General features: G+C 35.3%; 1 protein-coding gene across 1 annotated transcript in view; it reads right to left on the minus strand.

The window, feature by feature from the left end:
• CUNH11orf65 (chromosome unknown C11orf65 homolog) overlaps positions 1-18479 on the minus strand; it is a 177098-nt gene that overhangs the window by 15102 nt on the left and 143517 nt on the right. Inside the window, exons 3-6 of the mRNA XM_055304720.1 lie at positions 15879-15971; positions 8853-8906; positions 8368-8568; positions 6891-7021 (exon numbers count right to left, since the gene is read on the minus strand). Of these exons, the coding sequence (XP_055160695.1) occupies positions 6891-7021; positions 8368-8568; positions 8853-8906; positions 15879-15971 (479 nt within the window). The remainder of the gene's footprint in view (positions 1-6890; positions 7022-8367; positions 8569-8852; positions 8907-15878; positions 15972-18479) is intronic.

Here is an 18479-nt window from a genome sequence, read left to right on the forward strand (position 1 = left end):
TCTCTTTTTGCTTACTGGTTGAGATGGAAAAGAATATTTGTTAAGTCAATAGCAGCATACCGGAGCCAGGGGCTGTGTTGACTTGCTGCATTAAAGGAAGCACTTCTGGAAGCTTAGTTGTGATTTGTGACACCACTTGACCTCTATCACTTCAAAGATCCATTATTCCTGGTGCACTAAAGGAACCAATTCCACCACAGCTATCCCCACTGTCATCTCCACTCAATAAAATCAGCCACCAGAGAGTTCTTGATGAACTCCTCTCATTTATTAATCCCTTGATGAAAACTATATCTTCTCGGACCTCCTAGAGTGACAGCTAGTGAACAGCTGAATAGATTGCATGTAAAAGGAACAAACATATGTATTCCCCTGAGATTTCACAAATCCTTTTTCCATAGTATACTAGAGCAGTTCAGGGATTTTGTAATAGAGCTTTGTTAGAGTTCAGGCTTTGATTAGCCAACCAGACAGACTTATATTTAACATCACTTCTGGGTATTCAAGCCAAAACATTAAATTCACAATTCTAGATGAATGTGGTCGTTGTCAGTAAATTTAACCCATTCAGCCTATGATCTACAACCTAAAATTCCATGCTCATGCATGTTTCTGAGGCTCCTATTAATAGGGATTGGTAAATTCCTGTAAGTCTTTGGATTTATAAGCAATCTCCTCCTGGAGTAGACCTGTAGCGCTCTGTCTGGGCTCAGAGACAGAACCCTCACCATGGGCTGGAGGCAATGGGCGATGTTTGTGGGAGGATGCTAAGAACAAGCAGCACCGGCACATCCAGTATCTATGCCAGGTGTAGTCACTGAAAAGCTTTTATGCAGAGGAGGCCTGGTTCCCTCAAAACAGGGAAGAAGGATTTCCTCCACCAACAGAGGAGTTTGAAGTTTAAGATTCTCAGCCTGCCCACATGTCCCCATCCCAGGTCTCTGGGATCCACTTCTTCGCCACTCATGCATTTCCCTTAGTGCATAAGACCTGTGAGAGCATTAAGCATTTGGCTGCATTGCAGTCACTGTAAGCCTACGATCCTTACAGCTGGTTCCTGGGTTGCCCCCAACTCACCCCACAAGTATAAGACATGAAGAACGACTTTATGGAGATCTTCTGAATGTCTGCATGTGTTCTTGTATAAAAATCAGTGGATGAATGCATAAAGAAAATGTGATACACACACACAAGAATATTCAGCCATAAAAACAATGAAGTCTTGCAATTTGCAACAACGTGAATGGAGCTTGAGAGCGTTATCTGATAAAATAAGTCAGACAGAGCAAGATAAATACCCTATGATCTCACTTAAACATGGAATATAAAAATACACAAGCTCACAGATAAACAGATTGGTGACTGTCCAAGGCAGAGGGGTTGGGGGGTGGAGAAAAGGGGTGAGGGAGGGAGTCACAAAAGGTTTTACAACTTTACTGAGGTATAACTGATGTACAGTAAACACACACATTTAAATAGAATGACTTGAAGAGTTTTGACATAAGTATACACCTGTGAAATCATCACTACAGTAAAAAAAAAAAAAAAGAACATATCCATCTCCCTCCAAAGTTCCTGGTGCCCTTTGTCATTCTTTTCTCCCTTCATCCCCTTACCCTCATCTCCAGACAGCTAGTGATCTGCCTTATATCTTTCTAGATGTGTTCACATTTTCTAGCATTTTATGTAAATGAAATCATACAGTATGAACTCTTTTTTGACTGGTTTCATTCACTCAGCATTGTTACTTTGAGATTTATCCATGTTGCTATGTGATTCAAAAGTTCATTCCTTCATATTGCTGAGTAGTATTCCTTTGTGTAAATAACAACAATTTGTTTATCCAGTGACATTTGGATTGATGAACATTGGGTTCTTTCTCTGGGTTTTGGCTATTACAAATAGAACACTCATACACAATCTTTCTGTGGACATGTTTTTATTATCTTGGGTACATACCTAGGAGTAGAGTGCCTGGGATGAATAGTAGGTGTATGTTAATTCGTAAGAAAACTGTCAAACTGGTTCTCGAAGTGGATGTAGCAGTTTGCATTCACTCCATAGCTGTGCCAACAATTAGTATGGCAGACTGAACCATTCCTGTGCATATACAGGGGTAAGTTATTAAAATTTTAGTTTGCATTTCCCTAATAACTAATGATGATAGTCATTACTTCACTTGTGCTCATGTATTTGCTATCCATGTATCTTCAATGATAAGAGTGTTCAAATCTTTTGCTTTGAAGGTTGTCTTATTATTGAGGTTTGAGGGTTTTTAATATTCTAGATACAAGACTTTAATAATCATATGTATATAATTACATATATAACATATATATAATGTTTTCTTCCTGTCCGTGGCTTGTCTTTTTTTTCCTCAAGATTTTACTTAAATTCCAGTTATTTAACATCCATGTAGCTTGTCTTTTTTTAAATAGTATCTTTCAAATAACAAAAGCTTTTAACTTGAATGAGCTGCAATTTAGCAACTTTATATGTCATGCCTTCTGTGTCCTATTTAAGATATTTTTGCCAGAACCAAGGTCTCTAAGATTGTCTTCTTTGCTTACTTGTAGGTATTTTATAGTTTTAGCATTTATGTTTAGATCTGTGACCTCTTTCGAGATATAAAACTTTATATATATGTTGTGAGATGAGGGTCAAAGTTCATTTTTCTGCATTTGAATACCCACTTTGTTGAAAAGAACATCATTTTCCAATTATATTGCCTAGGCACCTGTGTTAAACCTTACGAGTATTCATGTGTATCTATTTCTCAACTCTCTATTTTGTTCCATTCATCTATATGTCTATCTTTATGCTAATAACACAATGTCTTCAGTATAGTAGCCTTATAAAAATCTTAGAATCAAGTAGTAAAAGTTCTCCAAATTTTGTTTCCAAAATTGTTTTGGCTAATCTACTTCCTATGCATTTCCATATACATTCTCAAATCAACTTGTCAACTTCCTCAAAAATTCTGTTGTAACTTTTGATTGTAACTGAATTGAATGTAGAGATCAATTTGGAGACAATGGACTTCTTATCAATATGGAGACTTCTGATCCATGACCAACGTATATCTCATCAGGTATTTGAGTCTTCTTTAAGTTCTCTTAGCAGTGTTTTGCAGTTTTTAGTGGACAGGTCATACAGACTTTTTTCTTCAATTTACACTGAGGTATTTAATTTTTCTGATGTTACTGTAAATGTATTTTTAAAAAATTCAATTTCCTACTGTTTCTTGCTGGAATATGGCAAGATTCCACACCTTGACAAACTCACTTAGTAGTTCCTGTAAGTTTTTTGTAGATTGTTTAGGATTCTGTACCTAGTCAATCATGTCAACTGTGAATAAAGAATCTTTTAGAGCCTCCTTTCCAATTTCAGTGTCTCCCTCATCCTTCTTTCTTTCCTTATTGTACTGACTAGGATCTCCAGTCCAGTGTTGTGAAGAAGTGGTGAGAACAGATATCCTATCCTTAGAGGGAAAGCATTCAGTCTTTCACCTTTAAGTATAATCTTAGCTGAAGGTTTTTTGTAGATGTCTTTTATCAGGCGGAGGAGGTTCTTTTCTATTCCTAGTTGAACAAGAGTTTTCAAAACAAATGGTTGTTGGATTTTTGTAGTATTTTTTCTGCATGTATTGAGATGGTTATATCCAACTTTCTTTGTAAGTCTGTTAGATGGTAAATTGCATTGCCTGATTTCCAAATGTTAAGACATCCATGTACTCCTTGGATAAACATCATTTGTTCATGATGTTATTTACTATCCATATATATGTTCCTAAGATATTGGTTATTTCCTTGTAATATTGTTTTTTATAAGCCTCAAGTGGTTTTTATATTGGGTAATACTTTATAGATAATGTTGGGACATAGTCCCCTCTATTTCTGGAAATATTATGTAGAATTTGTATTGTCTTTCTTAAATGCTTACTAGAATTCACTAAGAAATTCATCTAGGCCTGCAGTATTCTTTGTGGAATTTTTAATTTAATAATTTAATAGTTCAACTAAATATAATTGAATTTAAAAATTCAATTTCTTTAATAGACCTATTTATGTTATTTTTGTTCATTTTTTGAATTTTGGTATATGCCTCACAGTGAATTTTTCTTCCACCTAATTTTTCAAATTTGTGGGCATTAAATGATTCATATCTATATTGTCTGTAGGGTCGGTAGTAATATCCTGCTTTTTATTTCTTTTCTGGATTGCATGTGTTCTCTTCTTAAATTTTTATTTAGAGGTTTATAAATTGTATTGTTCTTTTCAAAGGAAACAACTTTTGATTTTATTCATTTTCTCCAATGGTTTTCTATTTGCAATATTACTATTTTCTACTGTTATCATTTCCTTCCTTCTACTTGCTTTGGGTTTAATTTGCTCTTCTTTTACTGATTATTATGTTGGAAGGTTAGATCACTGATTTGAGATCTTTCTTTTTAAATACAAGTATTGAATACTATAAATTTCTCTGTAAGTACTACTTTAGCTGCATCCTCAAATTTTTATGTTTTATTTTCATTTTCATTAAATCAGAGGTATTTTCAAATTTCCCTTATGACTTCTTTAACTCATAGATTATATAGAGTTATTCTGTTTAAGATCCAAATATTTGGAGGTTTCCCAGAAATTTTTCTTTTATTAATTTTACTCTATTATTAATTACTTTTTAATTCCATTGTGATCAAAGAACTTTCTTTGTATGATTTTAACTCTTTCAAATTTGTGGATGCTTGTTTTATGACCCAGAATATAATATATCTTGATAGATATTTCACATATACTTGAAACAAATGTGTTTTCTATTGTTGAGGCCAGTGTTCTATTAATGCTAATTATATCACATTGATTGATAGTTGAGCTCAAGACTTCTCTATCTTTACTAACTTACTGTCCACTAGTTCTATCAATTACTAGTAAAAGGGTTTTGAAATCTCTGATTATAATTTTGGTTTTATCTATCTGTCTTTTCAGTACAGTAGTACAGTTTTGTTTCATGTATTTTGAAGCTCTGTTATTAAGTAAACACATATTTAGGATTGTTACGTTCTTATGTGTGGCTTTTTTATCCAGGCTGTCAACATCTGCTTTTATTTGGGGTACTTAGACTACTTACATTTAATATTATTATTGATATGATTGATTTTAGTTTTCATCATGCTATTTGCTTTCTATTTGTCCCCTCTCTTCTTTGTTTCCCTTCCTCTTTTTTCACCCTTCTTTTGGATTGATGTTTTTTTTTATGAGGCTATTTTATTTCCATAATTAAATTATTATATTTACACCTTTGTTCTTGTTATTACTGATTTCACAGTTTGTTAGGGTTTTTAACAATCACAGTCTACCTTTAAGCAATATTATACCAGTTTATAAGTAGAATAAGGACCTTCTAGCAGTATACTTCCATTTCACCTCTCCCAACCTTTATATTGTCATAACACATTTTACTTTTGTACTGTTCTAAGTTTATAAATGTCACAATATATTGTCAGCATTTCTGCTTTAAACAGCAAATTTACTTAAAAAATTTTATTCAATTACTGAACTTTATTCAGTAATTGCAATATATGTATTGATATTATTTTGTTATTTTTGGAGCAATTTATTTGTAATGTAAAAAAAGCAATTGTATTTTACTTGAAGATTTTCAATATAAGTAAAAAGAAGTGCAATTGTGGAATGAAAAAATTTAGGTAGAATTGGATTGACAATAATAATATCAACTCACTCCTTTAGAGTTTTAATATCTATCTTTTCAAAATTGTGAAAAAACTGTGTAACATAAAATTTATATCTGTTTTTATTTATTTATTTTTAATTTTTTATTTATTTATGATAGTCACAGAGAGCGAGAGAGGGGCAGAGACACAGGCAGAGGGAGAAGCAGGCTCCATGCACTGGGAGCCTGACGTGGGATTCGATCCCAGGTCTCCAGGAACGCGTCCTGGGCCAAAGGCAGGTGCTAAACCACTGCACCACCCAGGGTTCCCTATCATATCTGTTTTTAACTGTATAGTTCAGTAGTTATCCTCTAAAGAGATTTAAGGAGTAAGAATAGAAGTCCTTTATATTTATTTACATTATTACCACTTTTGGAATTCTTCATCCCTTGTATAGATCCAGATTTCTACCTAGAATCATTTTTCTCCTGCCAGAAAAATTTCTTGCAGTGCTGGTCTACTATGATGAGAGAAATCAGCTTTTATTTGTCTGAAGAGTTTTTCTTTCACTTTCATTTTTAAACGATATTTTTTGTGTGTCTGTTGCTACTGATTAATTTTTCTTCTCATATGGCATCTATTTTCCTGTTTCTTTGCATGCCTGGTATTGACTGCTATATGGTAGACATTGTGAATTTTATATAATTTGGGATAGTGGAGTTTTTGTATTCATTTAAATATTTGGGGGATTTGTCCTGGGCATGCAGTGAAGTAAACTTGTGAACAATCTGATTTTTTTGGCTTGCTTTTAACATTTGTTAGACAGGTCCAGAATGACTTTCAGTGTAATCCATGCAGGTTAGAGTATTGGGTGCTGAAAGAAGGGTTGAAAAGGGTACAAAGTGTATCTGGAGGGCCAAATAAAAGTTAACTGATATATGAGTAAATGCTTATTTTCATATCTGATATTCCAAAAGACTGCAATTTCCTTGAGATCAAAGACAACATGTCTTTCCCCATTTACAGCTGAGAGATTAACAGTGTCTCACAAAAGCAGGCATTTGTTAAATGTTTGCTTTCTACATATTTTTAAAAAGATAACTGTAACCTTACATTGTCTTTCGAAAATTAACATGTAATTATTTTAGTAGTGATAGCACTTTTTAAAAAGAACTTAAAATAGCATATATTAGTATGTCTAATCATTTCATCAACTTACATTTTTCTCATCCATTCTATTTTTTTAATTTTTCTTTTCTTTTCCATATCCTGCCTTCTCTTTAGTTTAGAGAAATGGAATTCAGTTTCTTTTTTGTCTTCCAACTCTACATTTTCAGTAGACATCCAAAACTATTGAGAAATGAAAAATGAACATACAAAGTGTTGAAATACTGATTGTGAGGTTATCTGGCTATAGACAAGAATTTCTGTGAGTTCAATAGGAATATGCCAAAGCAGAAACAGAGAAGTGAATACACCCCTCTAAGGTATTTCTTATTATGGCATGGGTGAGTAGTACATTGAGCTTTCAGAGATACATGTCACAGAAAGACTAACAAAGCACTAGTATTAGTAATTTTTTTATTAATAACTATTAGCTGAATGGCTACATGAACATGTTCCAGTATTGTTTTTGTTTTTCATAAGAACAGACCTTACCTACTCTTAGTGTTCTTCACTTTTGAAGATTCTAATTCCCAAGGAGTATAGGAGCCCTCCAAGAACAAAGTGTCATTATTATGTCCCAAGATTTTGTGGTTTCCCTATGTGACATGCTATCCTAACTGGCTGCCTATTTATCTACTTCAAATTCATTCCCTCTCCTTCACCACATACACACTGAAGAACAAGGAAGAGAGTTTGCTATCCCCCACACTATGTATTTGTCCCTCTTAGAGCACATATTTACTGCACTGTAATGAAATATTCTTTTTACCTGACTCTCTCCAAAATTAAAAGGAAAAATACTTAAGGGGAGGGACTATTTTACATAACATAACATGTATCCCTAGCATCTGGTATGATACCTGACATATGTTTGGTATGCATAAGGTTTGTTGAATGAATGCATGCATTCACACCTTGATTATTTTCACTTTCATACTTAGTATACTTAATATACCACATTCTATAACTGCATACCAGAGATTCAGGATCTAAATGAGGCTACGAGCACATATAAGCAAACACCTAGAGCTACTGAACCTGATCATATTAACCTATAAAATGTAAGCTTACAAATATCCTTAGGTAGAGATTATCTCCACAAAAAAGACACCAAACATGGTGTCTATGGAAAATCAACATATATGTTTTAAGAATTATGTATATTTAAAATCATTCCATTCAATTAATATGAGGATATGTTAAAGCTCCAAATACCATAACAATCCAAATGATTTCCCAGCAGTCTCTGATGTTCCAAGCTCTATAAGAGAAAATGTCATATTTTTCTCAAGAATTCCCACCTCTAGTCCAAGGATTAATATAGCATCAACAGCATTTAGAAGTAAATGTAAAGAAAAAAAGATATATTGCTGATCTGGAATTATTATTAGTAACCCCTGAGTAGTTAACATAATCAGTTTTTATCAGTTAAATTACCAAGATTTATTAATTTAAAATTAATTTTCAAGAAGACAAATGAGTTTCTAACTATAAAAGATTCAAAATTATTAATATTTCTCTTTTCTTACTGTATCAGAGACAGGCCTCCAGCCATTGTTCTCTACACGATGATACCAGCCACTATGATCCTCTTCCTGAAGATCATCGCTTTTAATATGAGATGTATATTTTGCTGGAAGTTTTGTATAATCTCTAGGGCTATTAGCACACAGATCTTCAATATGTCTATGAGTGAAAATTTTATAGTATATATCAGGTGGAAATTTAACCTGTATACAGAAAAGTTCAAAGGACCATTGTAATCTAATTATAAAACTGGTTTGTTTTAAAAATTTACATTTCTTTTTTTTAATAAATTTATTTTTTATTGGTGTTCAATTTACCAACATACAGAATAACACCCAGTGCTCATCCCGTCAAGTGCCCCCCTCAGTGCTTGTCACCCATTCACCCCCACCCCCGAAAAATTTACATTTCTAAAACTTCACAGAAATGTGCTTTAAAACTACCAAATAAAAAAAAAACTACCAAATAAGAATTCATCCATACTTACACCACCTAATCTGAATCGTACACGAATACCAGCAGCAGCATCTAGAAGCTCTGCCTATAAAAAACATATATTACTTTTCAACATTCTGTATATATCAGTTCACTATTTCTCATTCTATCATGTTAAAATAGTCACTGAATATTGATTATTTATGAAAAAGGTCAAGTAAACAGACCTCAAAGAATTATTTTTAAATTTAAAAAATTAAGATTGTTTTAAAAAAAGATTTTATTTATCTATTTATGAGAGACACACAGAGATAGAGGCAGACACACAGGCAGAAGGAGAAGCAAGCTCCATGCAGGGAGCCTGACATGGGACTTGATCCTGGGTCTCCAGGATCACACCCCAGGCCAAAGGTGGCACTAAACCACTGGGCCACTGGGGCTGCCCCAAATATTTTAAGATTTAATTTCTTATGGGAAATCAATAAGTAAAACAGCTTTCATGATAACTGGAAAAATGATAACAAACTATGTTTACTTTCTATGCAACATGTAAGTATAAAAGCCAACATTCATAAAACAGAAATTTTACAGAAGTCCTCAAATATATGATTTTATTAAATATTATAAAACAGAAATTTCATATTCTGTTTCATAAAACAGAAATTTTACAGAAGTCCTCAAATATATGATTTTATTAAATATTATCTTACAAGTAAATTCAGAGAAAAAAATTATGATTGGCTAATCTGAGTTTAACACCAGATGACCTTACCTAGCTTTTATTAAATCAAAATCCCATGTTTAAATTTTATAAGAATTGTAAATTGGTCTTCTAAATTATTGTGCCCTGCACCAAATGGAAAGTAGTAAAAACAATTTTGGGTCATCAATCAGAACACAGTTCAATCTTATCTCCCAATAATATTAAGTTAAATGAAAAAATACATGTTATCTTAAATCATTCAGTCTGTAAAGCCTGAAAGATCACACAAAGTTTTGCATAAGTTTTTCGTGACTAAACAGTCTATTTACACATGCATACGTGTATAAGGTCACAGTTCAAACATGAAAAAACATGTTTTATAACAGGGTCTCAAACATATTTTAAAAATTCATAAGATTTATACAGATAACACTTGAACAACATGGGTTTGAAGACCACGGGTCAACTTATATGTGGATTTTTTGTAATACAGTACTGTAAAAGTATTTTCTCCTCTTTATGGTTTTCTTAACATGTTATTTTCTCTAGTTTACTTTATTGTAAGAATAGAGTAATATATACAACATACAAAATATGTGTTAATTAGCTATTTATGTTATTAGTAAGGCTACTTGTTGACAGTAGCCTATTTGTAGTTGACTTTTTGGAGACTTACCCATGGATTTTTGACTGCATGAGGGGTCAGTGCCCCTATCCCAATGTTGTTCAGAGATCAACTGCATATACATTTTAAACAAAATTCATTATATATAAACTTTTATTTCCACTAAAGTAGGCAAATTTCAAGTGTACAGCTTCATGGATTTTTTTCTTTCCTCTTTTATTCAGTGAGGGTAAAGGGATGATCATGTAAATCCAATCAGAAATGGAGTGGAATTGAGCTTGGATTGCAGTTTTAGTAATCCTTATCTGTTCCATTTCTAGTTTTTCCCTATTTCTCAGCTGTGGTTCTGGCAAGTCTTTATCTCCTCAACTCTGAAAGCCTGTAGGAAATTCAGATGTTCCTTTGGGAAGATTTGAGTTTACTTCTTTATCCTCTACCATCTGCAAACTCAAATGGGGATTAGGGTTGGTTGGGTATTGGCAGTTCCTTTCAGCATGACTTAATAGTGTTATTTAAAGTGGACTTAGTTGTAAATATTCACTGCAAACTAGGAAAACCAAAAATAGTAAAAAAGAGGTACAAGTGATATGCTTAAAGGAAAGAATATGTAATTACATAAAATGCTCAATTAAAACAGAAGACAGAAAAATAGTGCAATACAAAAAAGAAACAAAGAACAAAGGCAAGAAATAGAAAACATTAACAAACATGTTAGATATTACTATATTAAATATCAATGGTCTAAATATACAAAGTCAAAGGCAGAGACTACCAACATAGATTAAAAAAAATAAGACCCAACTGTATGTTGTCTATAACAAAAACATTTTAAACATAAAGACACAGAAACGTTAAAAGCAAAGTAATGGGGAAAGATATAATACATTAACTAATTAAATGAAAACTGAGCAGCTATATTAATTTCAGAAAAAAGCTTAATTCAGAGCAAGGAAAATTATCAGGGATAAAGAAGAGGGTTACATGACGATAAAGTGGCCAATTTTAGATCCCAGGGCGCCAGGGGACACAGCCCAAGATCCTGCCCTTCCCCAGGACAGGTGGAGGCAGGGAGGGCACAGGACAGTGAGGACACTCCTGCCACCGGCTGCCCCCAAGCTGTGCAGATCAGTGTCCCTCGCCCCTGGGAGCATCTAGGCCAGTGGGGGCTGGGAGATTCTGTAGTTACTACGGGAGCTGACTCCAGGGCTGGAGAGCTGGCCCCACCAGTGGTGCTGTTCCTCCTGGTGTCACCGGGTGCCTGGGAGGGGCGGGGTCGCCAGGGCACAGGGGCCTCACAGGATAAGCAGCTCCCACTAAGCTGTGCACCTGGCAGGAGGCGGGGAAGTTCCTCCAGGTGCAAAAAACCCGACAATTAGGGCAGCCCCGGTGGCAAAGCAGTTTAGTGACGCCTGCAGCCCAGGGTGTGATCCTGGAGACCCAGATCGAGTCCCATGTTGGGCTCCCTGCATGGAGCCTACTTCTCTCTCTCCCTGTGTCTCTGCCTCTCTCACTCACTCTCTATGAATAAATAAATAAAATCTTTAAAAAAAAAACCCTGAAAATCAGCACAGCAGGCCCCTCCCCCAGAAGACCAGCTGGAAGCACGGGGGGAAGAGCAAGTTCTTGACCAAGTAGCACTGGAAAGCTCCAGGGGAAATGAGTGATTTACAATATATAGAACCAGAGGATGATACTCCTTTTTTTTTTCTTCCTTTTTCCAGTACAACTCGTTTTTAGCCACTCTGCACTGAGCAAAATGACTAGAAAGAAGAACTCACCACAAAAGAAAGACTCAGAAACAGTACTCTCTGCCACAGAGTTGAATTTGGATTACAATTCGATGTCAGAAAAAAATTCAGAAGCACAATTATAAAGCTACTGGTGGCTCTGGAAAAAAAGCATAAAGGATTCAAGAGACTTCATGACTGCAGAATTTAGATCTAGTCGGGCCACAATTAAAAATCAATTAAATGAGATGCAATCCAAACTGGAGGTCCTAATGACAAGGGCTAATGAGGTGGAAGAGTGAGTGACATAGAAGACAAGTTGATGGCAAGGAAGGAAGCTGAGGAAAAACGAGAAAAACAATTAAGAGATTGTAAGGAAAAGTTAAGGGAAATAAATAACAGCCTCAGAAGGAAAAATCTATATTTAATTGGGGCTCCAGAGGGCGCCGAGAGGGACAGAGGACCTGAAAGCATATTTGAACAAATCATAGCTGAGAACTTACCTAATTTTGGGAGGGAAACAGGCATTCAGATCGATGAGATGGAAAGGTCCCCCCCCCCAAAATCAATAAAAACCTTCAACACCTCAACATTTAATAGTGACACTTGCAAATTCCAAAGATAAAGAGAAAATCCTGAAAGCAGCAAGAGACAAGAGATCCCTAATTATATGGGGAGAACTATTAGATTAACAGCAGACCTCTCCACAGAGACCTGGCAGGCCAGAAAGGGCTGGCAGGATATATTCAGGGTCCTAAATGAGAAGAACATGCAGCCAAAAATACTCTATCCAGCAAGGCTGTCATTCAGAATAGAAGGAGAGATAAAGAGCTTCCAAGATAGGCAGAAACTGAAAGAAAATGCAACCACCAAACCAGCTCTGCAAGAAATATTAAGAGGGACTCTGTAAAAGAAACAGGAAGCCCAAAGAAACAATCCACAAAAACAGGGACTGAATAGGTATTCTGATGACACTAAATTCATATCTTTCAATAGTTAATCTGAATGTGAATGGGCTTAATGATCCCATCAAAAGACGCAGCGTTTCAGACTGGATAAAAAAGCAAGACCCATCTATATGCTGTCTACAAGAGACTCATTTTAGACCTAAGGACACCTCTAGCCCGAAAATAAAAGGTTGGAGTACCATTTACCATTCAAATGGTCCTCAAAAGAAAGCAGGGGTAGCAATCCTCATATCAGATAAATTAAACTTTTTCCCAAAGACTGTAGTAAGAGATGAAGAGGGACACTATATCATACTTAAAGGGTCTATCCAACAAGAGGACCTAACAATCATGAATATATATGCCCCTAATATGGGAGCTGCCAAGTATATCAATCAATTAATAACCAAAGTAAAGACATAACTTATATAGTAATACACTAATACTGGGAGACTTCAACACAGTGTTTTCTACAAATGACAGATGTTCCAAGCACAACATCTCCAAAGAAACAAGAACTTTAAATGATACACTGGACCAGATGGATTTCACAGATATTTACAGAACCATATATCCAAATGCACCTGAATACACATTCTTCTCAAGTGCACATGGAATTTTCTCCAGAATAGACCATGTACTAGGTCACAAATCAGGTCTCAACCAATACCAAAAGACTGGGATTATCCCCTACATATTTTCAGACCATAATGCTTTGAAACTTGAACTCAATCACAAGAAGAAATTTGGAAGAAACTCAAACACATGGAGGTTAAAGAGCATCCTGCTAAAAGATGAAAGGGTCAACCAGGAAATTAGAGAAGAGTTATAAAGATTCATGGAAACTAATGAGAATGAAGATACAACAGTTCAAAATCTTTGGGATACAGCAAAAGCAGTCCTAAGAGGGAAATACATCGCAATACAAGCCTCCCTCAGAAGACTGGAAAAAACTCAAATACACAAGCTAACCTTGCACCTAAAGGAACTGGAGAAAGAACAGCAAATAAAACCTACACCAAGCAAAAGAATAGAGTTAATAAAGATTCAAGCAGAACTCAATGAAATAGAGACCAGCAGAACTGTAGAACATATCAACAAAACCAGGAGTTGGTTCTTTGAAAGAATTAATAAGATAGATAAACCATTAGCCGGCCTTATTAAAAACAAAAGAGAAAAGACTCAAATTAATAAACTCATGAATGAAAAACGACAGATGACAACCAATACCAAGGATACAAACGATTTTAAAAACATATTATGAGCAGCTATACGCCAATAAATTAGGCATTCTAGAAGAAATGGATGCATTTCTGGAAAAACCCAAATTACCAAAACTGGAACAGGAAGAAATAAAAAACCTGAACAGGCCAATAATCAGGGAGGAAATTGAAGCAGTCATCAAAAACCTCCGAAGACACAAATATATATCCAGGGCCAGATGGCTTCCCAGGGGAATTCTATCAAATGTTTAAAGAAGAAACCATACCTATTCTACTAAAGCTGTATGGAAGATAGAAAGAAATGGAGTTCTTCCAAACTCATTTTATGAGGCCAGCATCACCTTAATTCCAAAATCAGACTAAGACCCCACCAAAAAGGAGAATTATAGACCAATGTCCCTGATGAACATGGATGCATAAATTCTCAACAAGATACTAGCCAATAGGATCCAACAACACATTAAGAAAATTATTCACCACGACCAAGTAGGATTTATCCCCGGGACACAAGGCTGGTTCAACACTCGTAAAACAATCAATGTGATTCATCATATCAGCAAGAGAAAAACCAAGAATCACATGATCCTCTCATTAGATGCAGAGAAAGCATTTGACAAAATACAGCATCCATTCCTGATCAAAACTCTTCAGAGTGTAGGGATAGAGGGAACTTTCCTCGACATCTTAAAAGCCATCTACGAAAAGCCCACAGCAAATATCATTCTCAATGGGGAAGCACTGGGAGCCTTTCCCCTAAGATCAGGAACACAACAGGGATGTACACTCTCACCACTGCTATTCAACATAATACTAGGAGTCCTCGCCTCAGCAATCAGGCAACAAAAAGAAATAAAAGGCATTCAAATTGGCAAAGAAGAAGTCAAACTCTCCCTCTTTGCAGATGACATGATACTGTACATAGAAAACCCAAAAGACTCCACCCCAAGATTGCTAGAACCTATACAGCAATTCGGCAGTGTGGCAGGATACAAAATCAATGCCCAGAAATCAGTGGCATTTCTAAACACTAACAATGAAACTGAAGAAAGAGAAATTAAGGAGTTAATCCCATTTACAACTGTACCCAAAAGCATAAGATACCTAGGAATAAATCTAACCAAAGATGTAAAGGATCTATACCCTAAGAACTACAGAACACTTCTGAAAGAAATTGAGGAAGACACAAGGAGATGGAAAAATATTCCATGCTCATAGATTGGAAGAATATTGTGAAAATTTGTCTATGTCTATGTTACCCAGGGCAATTGACACATTTAAAGCTCAGCAACATGTCTTTAGAGAAGAAATTTGTGCATATGTGCACAAGGACAGATGAATAATATTCCCCAAAGCAGTCTTTGTAACAGACCCAAACTGGAAAAAAATATAAATGTCAGTCACTGGTAGAATGAATAAACAACAGTATATTCATAAAATGAAATAACTGTCATTGTTTTTAATACAATGAATAAAATTCAGCCATACTAATGATGTTGAATGAACAGATACAAAAGTGCACCATAGGATTCTATTTACACACGGTTGAAAACAGAGAAGACTAAAAAAAAAAAAAAAGCTTCAATTCAAAATAGTAGTTGCCTCATGGAAGCAGGGAGTTGCAGTGATGTGCAGGGCACCAGAAAGCAATGGTCTGAAGTATGAGACTCTGATCTGGGTGATGGTTACACAGGGGATAATTTGTGATGATTCATTTGTTTTATGAACTTTTCTACCTGTGGGTAATTCCTTAATAAGACAATTTTTAAGAAGAAACACACACAAGCACATTTATAAAGCAGTCACATGTCTTTAAGGGAAAAACCAGATGCTGTATGAATAAATAATATCCTCACCTCTTTAGGATCAATATATTTCACTATCTGACGTGGCTCGCCTTGTCTTCTGATATCAATCAATCTTTTATAGTGTTGGAATACAGCAACATTCTAAAGGTTCAAGCACATAAGAGTCTATGGTCAAAACTGGATTTTCTATCTCTAATTTTAGCTTTTTGCCTGACTAGGGCAAAATGAGTTAAAAAAAAACATAAAAAAACTTTAGGTATGCAAACTCGATTTTAGAAATATTATGAACTTGGGTTGCTTTGAGAAGCAATACCAAGCAAGGCAATACGAGTTTTATTTTCACAAAGAGTATTACCCTTAACTTTAGAACTACATCATTAGCTACTATAAATAAAATACCCAGAATGCTGGTTGAGTCACTTCTGTGTACTCCAGAGTAAACCAGGAGAAAGACAAAACAGCCTACTGGTTAAGAACATGGAGCATAGCATAGTATTATCTGGGTTCAACTGTTAGTATCCACTAAACATGTGACCCTAGACAAGCTTCTTAGCTTCTCCAGTTTCTTATCTGAACAACTGGAAGGACCGTGGGTATCTCATACAGCTATGGTGAGGAATTGAGTTAATATTCATAAAGCACTTAGAACAACTTCTGGCACAAGAAAGCACTGAATAATTACTATTTTATTATCATTACAGAAACCTTGTTCCTGAGGTAATTCCGCTGATTTACAAACCTTACCTACTACTATTCATGTTAGTACAATATTTAGTCAGACAACTCCAAACAGTTCTTATATCTCAGAAAACTAGTTCTTTGTTATCACTCTCCTCATAACCTACCCCCCAAAATCACTTAGTAACTCTTGGTAAAGAGTTACTGCCCCAGTATGCTACATCAAATCAAATCAAATCAAATCAAATCAAATCAAACTGAAGTAATTCACAGCATCAATAGGATAATGTGAAGCCCCACTGCAATTGTCTGTGGAAATGGTGCAGCCCACATCAAAACAGAACTACTGACAGTGAAGGCACCTGCTATTCCCATCTACCCATCTGGCTGGCAGGGAAGAAAAAGAACTGTACATTGGTGAAGGAAGAAGTTGGGTAGGATGACAGTAAAATCTGGTCCAACATGGACCAGTCCTACAGGCTGTAAAATACCATTTTTGGGAGGGGGTTCAAATGATGTTAATTATTGGAATGCACAATTTTCTAATATGCAAATAAAAAGTTTTAAATTTTGATAAAAAAACATCCAATAAAACAGATTAATTGAACTAGGAGTTGATTCTTTGGAAAGATCAATAAAGTTGATAAACCTTCAGCCAGACTCATGAAAAAAAGAAAAGAAAAAAAAACAGAGAGAGAAAAGATTCAAATAAACAAAATCAGAAATGAAAGAGGAGGGGCACCTGGATCACTCAGTTGGTTTAGCCTCTGCCTTTGGTTCAGGTCACAATCTCAGGGTCCTGGGATTGCGCCCTGTGTTAGGCTCTCTGCTCAATGGGGACTCTGCTTCTCCTTCTGTCCCCCCATGCCCGCTCATGCTCACTTTCTCTCTCAAATCAATCAATCAATCAATCAATAAATCAATCTTTTTTTAAAAAAAATGAAAGAGAAATAGCAACCAATACCACAAAAATACAAAGAATTATAAGAAAATATTATGAAAATTATATCCCAACAAATTGGACAACCCAGAAGAAATGGAGGAATTCCTAGAAACATATATCCTCCCAAAACTAAACAAGAAGAGACAAAAAAATATGAACAGACTGATAACCAGGAAAGAAATTGAATCAATAATCAAAAAATTCCTTACAAACAAAAAGTCCAGGGCCAGATGGCTTCACAGGCAAATTCTACCAACATTTAAAGAAGAGTTAACATTGACTCTTCCTCAACTATTCAAAGAAGATAAAACTTGCAAATTCATTCTATGAGGCCAGCATTACCTTAATATCAAAACCAGATAAAGACACCACTGAAAGAGAGAACTACAGGCCAGTATCTCTGATGAACACAGATGCAAATATCCTCAACAAAATATTAGCAAACTGAATCTAATAACGAATTTAACACAATGATCAAGTGGGATTTATTCCTGGGTTGCAAAGGTGATTCAACATTCACAAATCAATTAACATGATACATCACATCAACAAGAGAGAAGATAAAAACCATATGATCATTTCAGGGGCATCTGGGTGCCTCAGTTAAGTATCCAACTCCTGATTTTGGCTCAGGTCATGATCTCAGGGTGATGAGATCCTGAGACCCAGTGTGGAGCCTGGTCTAAGATTCTCTCTCTGCCCCTCCCTTCCTCTCTCTAAAAAAAAAAAAAAAAGAGAGAGAGAGAGAGAGAGAGAGAGAAAGAAAGAAAGAAAGAAAGAAAGAAAGAAAGAAAGAAAAGTAAAGAGGCCTCAGAGAGATCCCTCACCCCTCCCACCACGAGGACATAGCAAGAAGACAATTGTTCACCTATGAATTAGAAAGTGGGTCCTTACCAGACACCAAATCTGTGGTGCCAAAATTTTAGACTTTCTAGACTCCAGAATTGTAAGAAATGTATTTCTATTGTTTATAATCTACTCAGTCTGTTGTAGTTTATCATAGCAGCCCAAATGGATTAAGACAGCTA

Source organism: Nyctereutes procyonoides, unplaced genomic scaffold, assembly GCF_905146905.1.
Source record: "Nyctereutes procyonoides isolate TBG_1078 unplaced genomic scaffold, NYPRO_anot_genome, whole genome shotgun sequence".
Taxonomy (NCBI): Eukaryota; Metazoa; Chordata; class Mammalia; order Carnivora; family Canidae; genus Nyctereutes; species Nyctereutes procyonoides.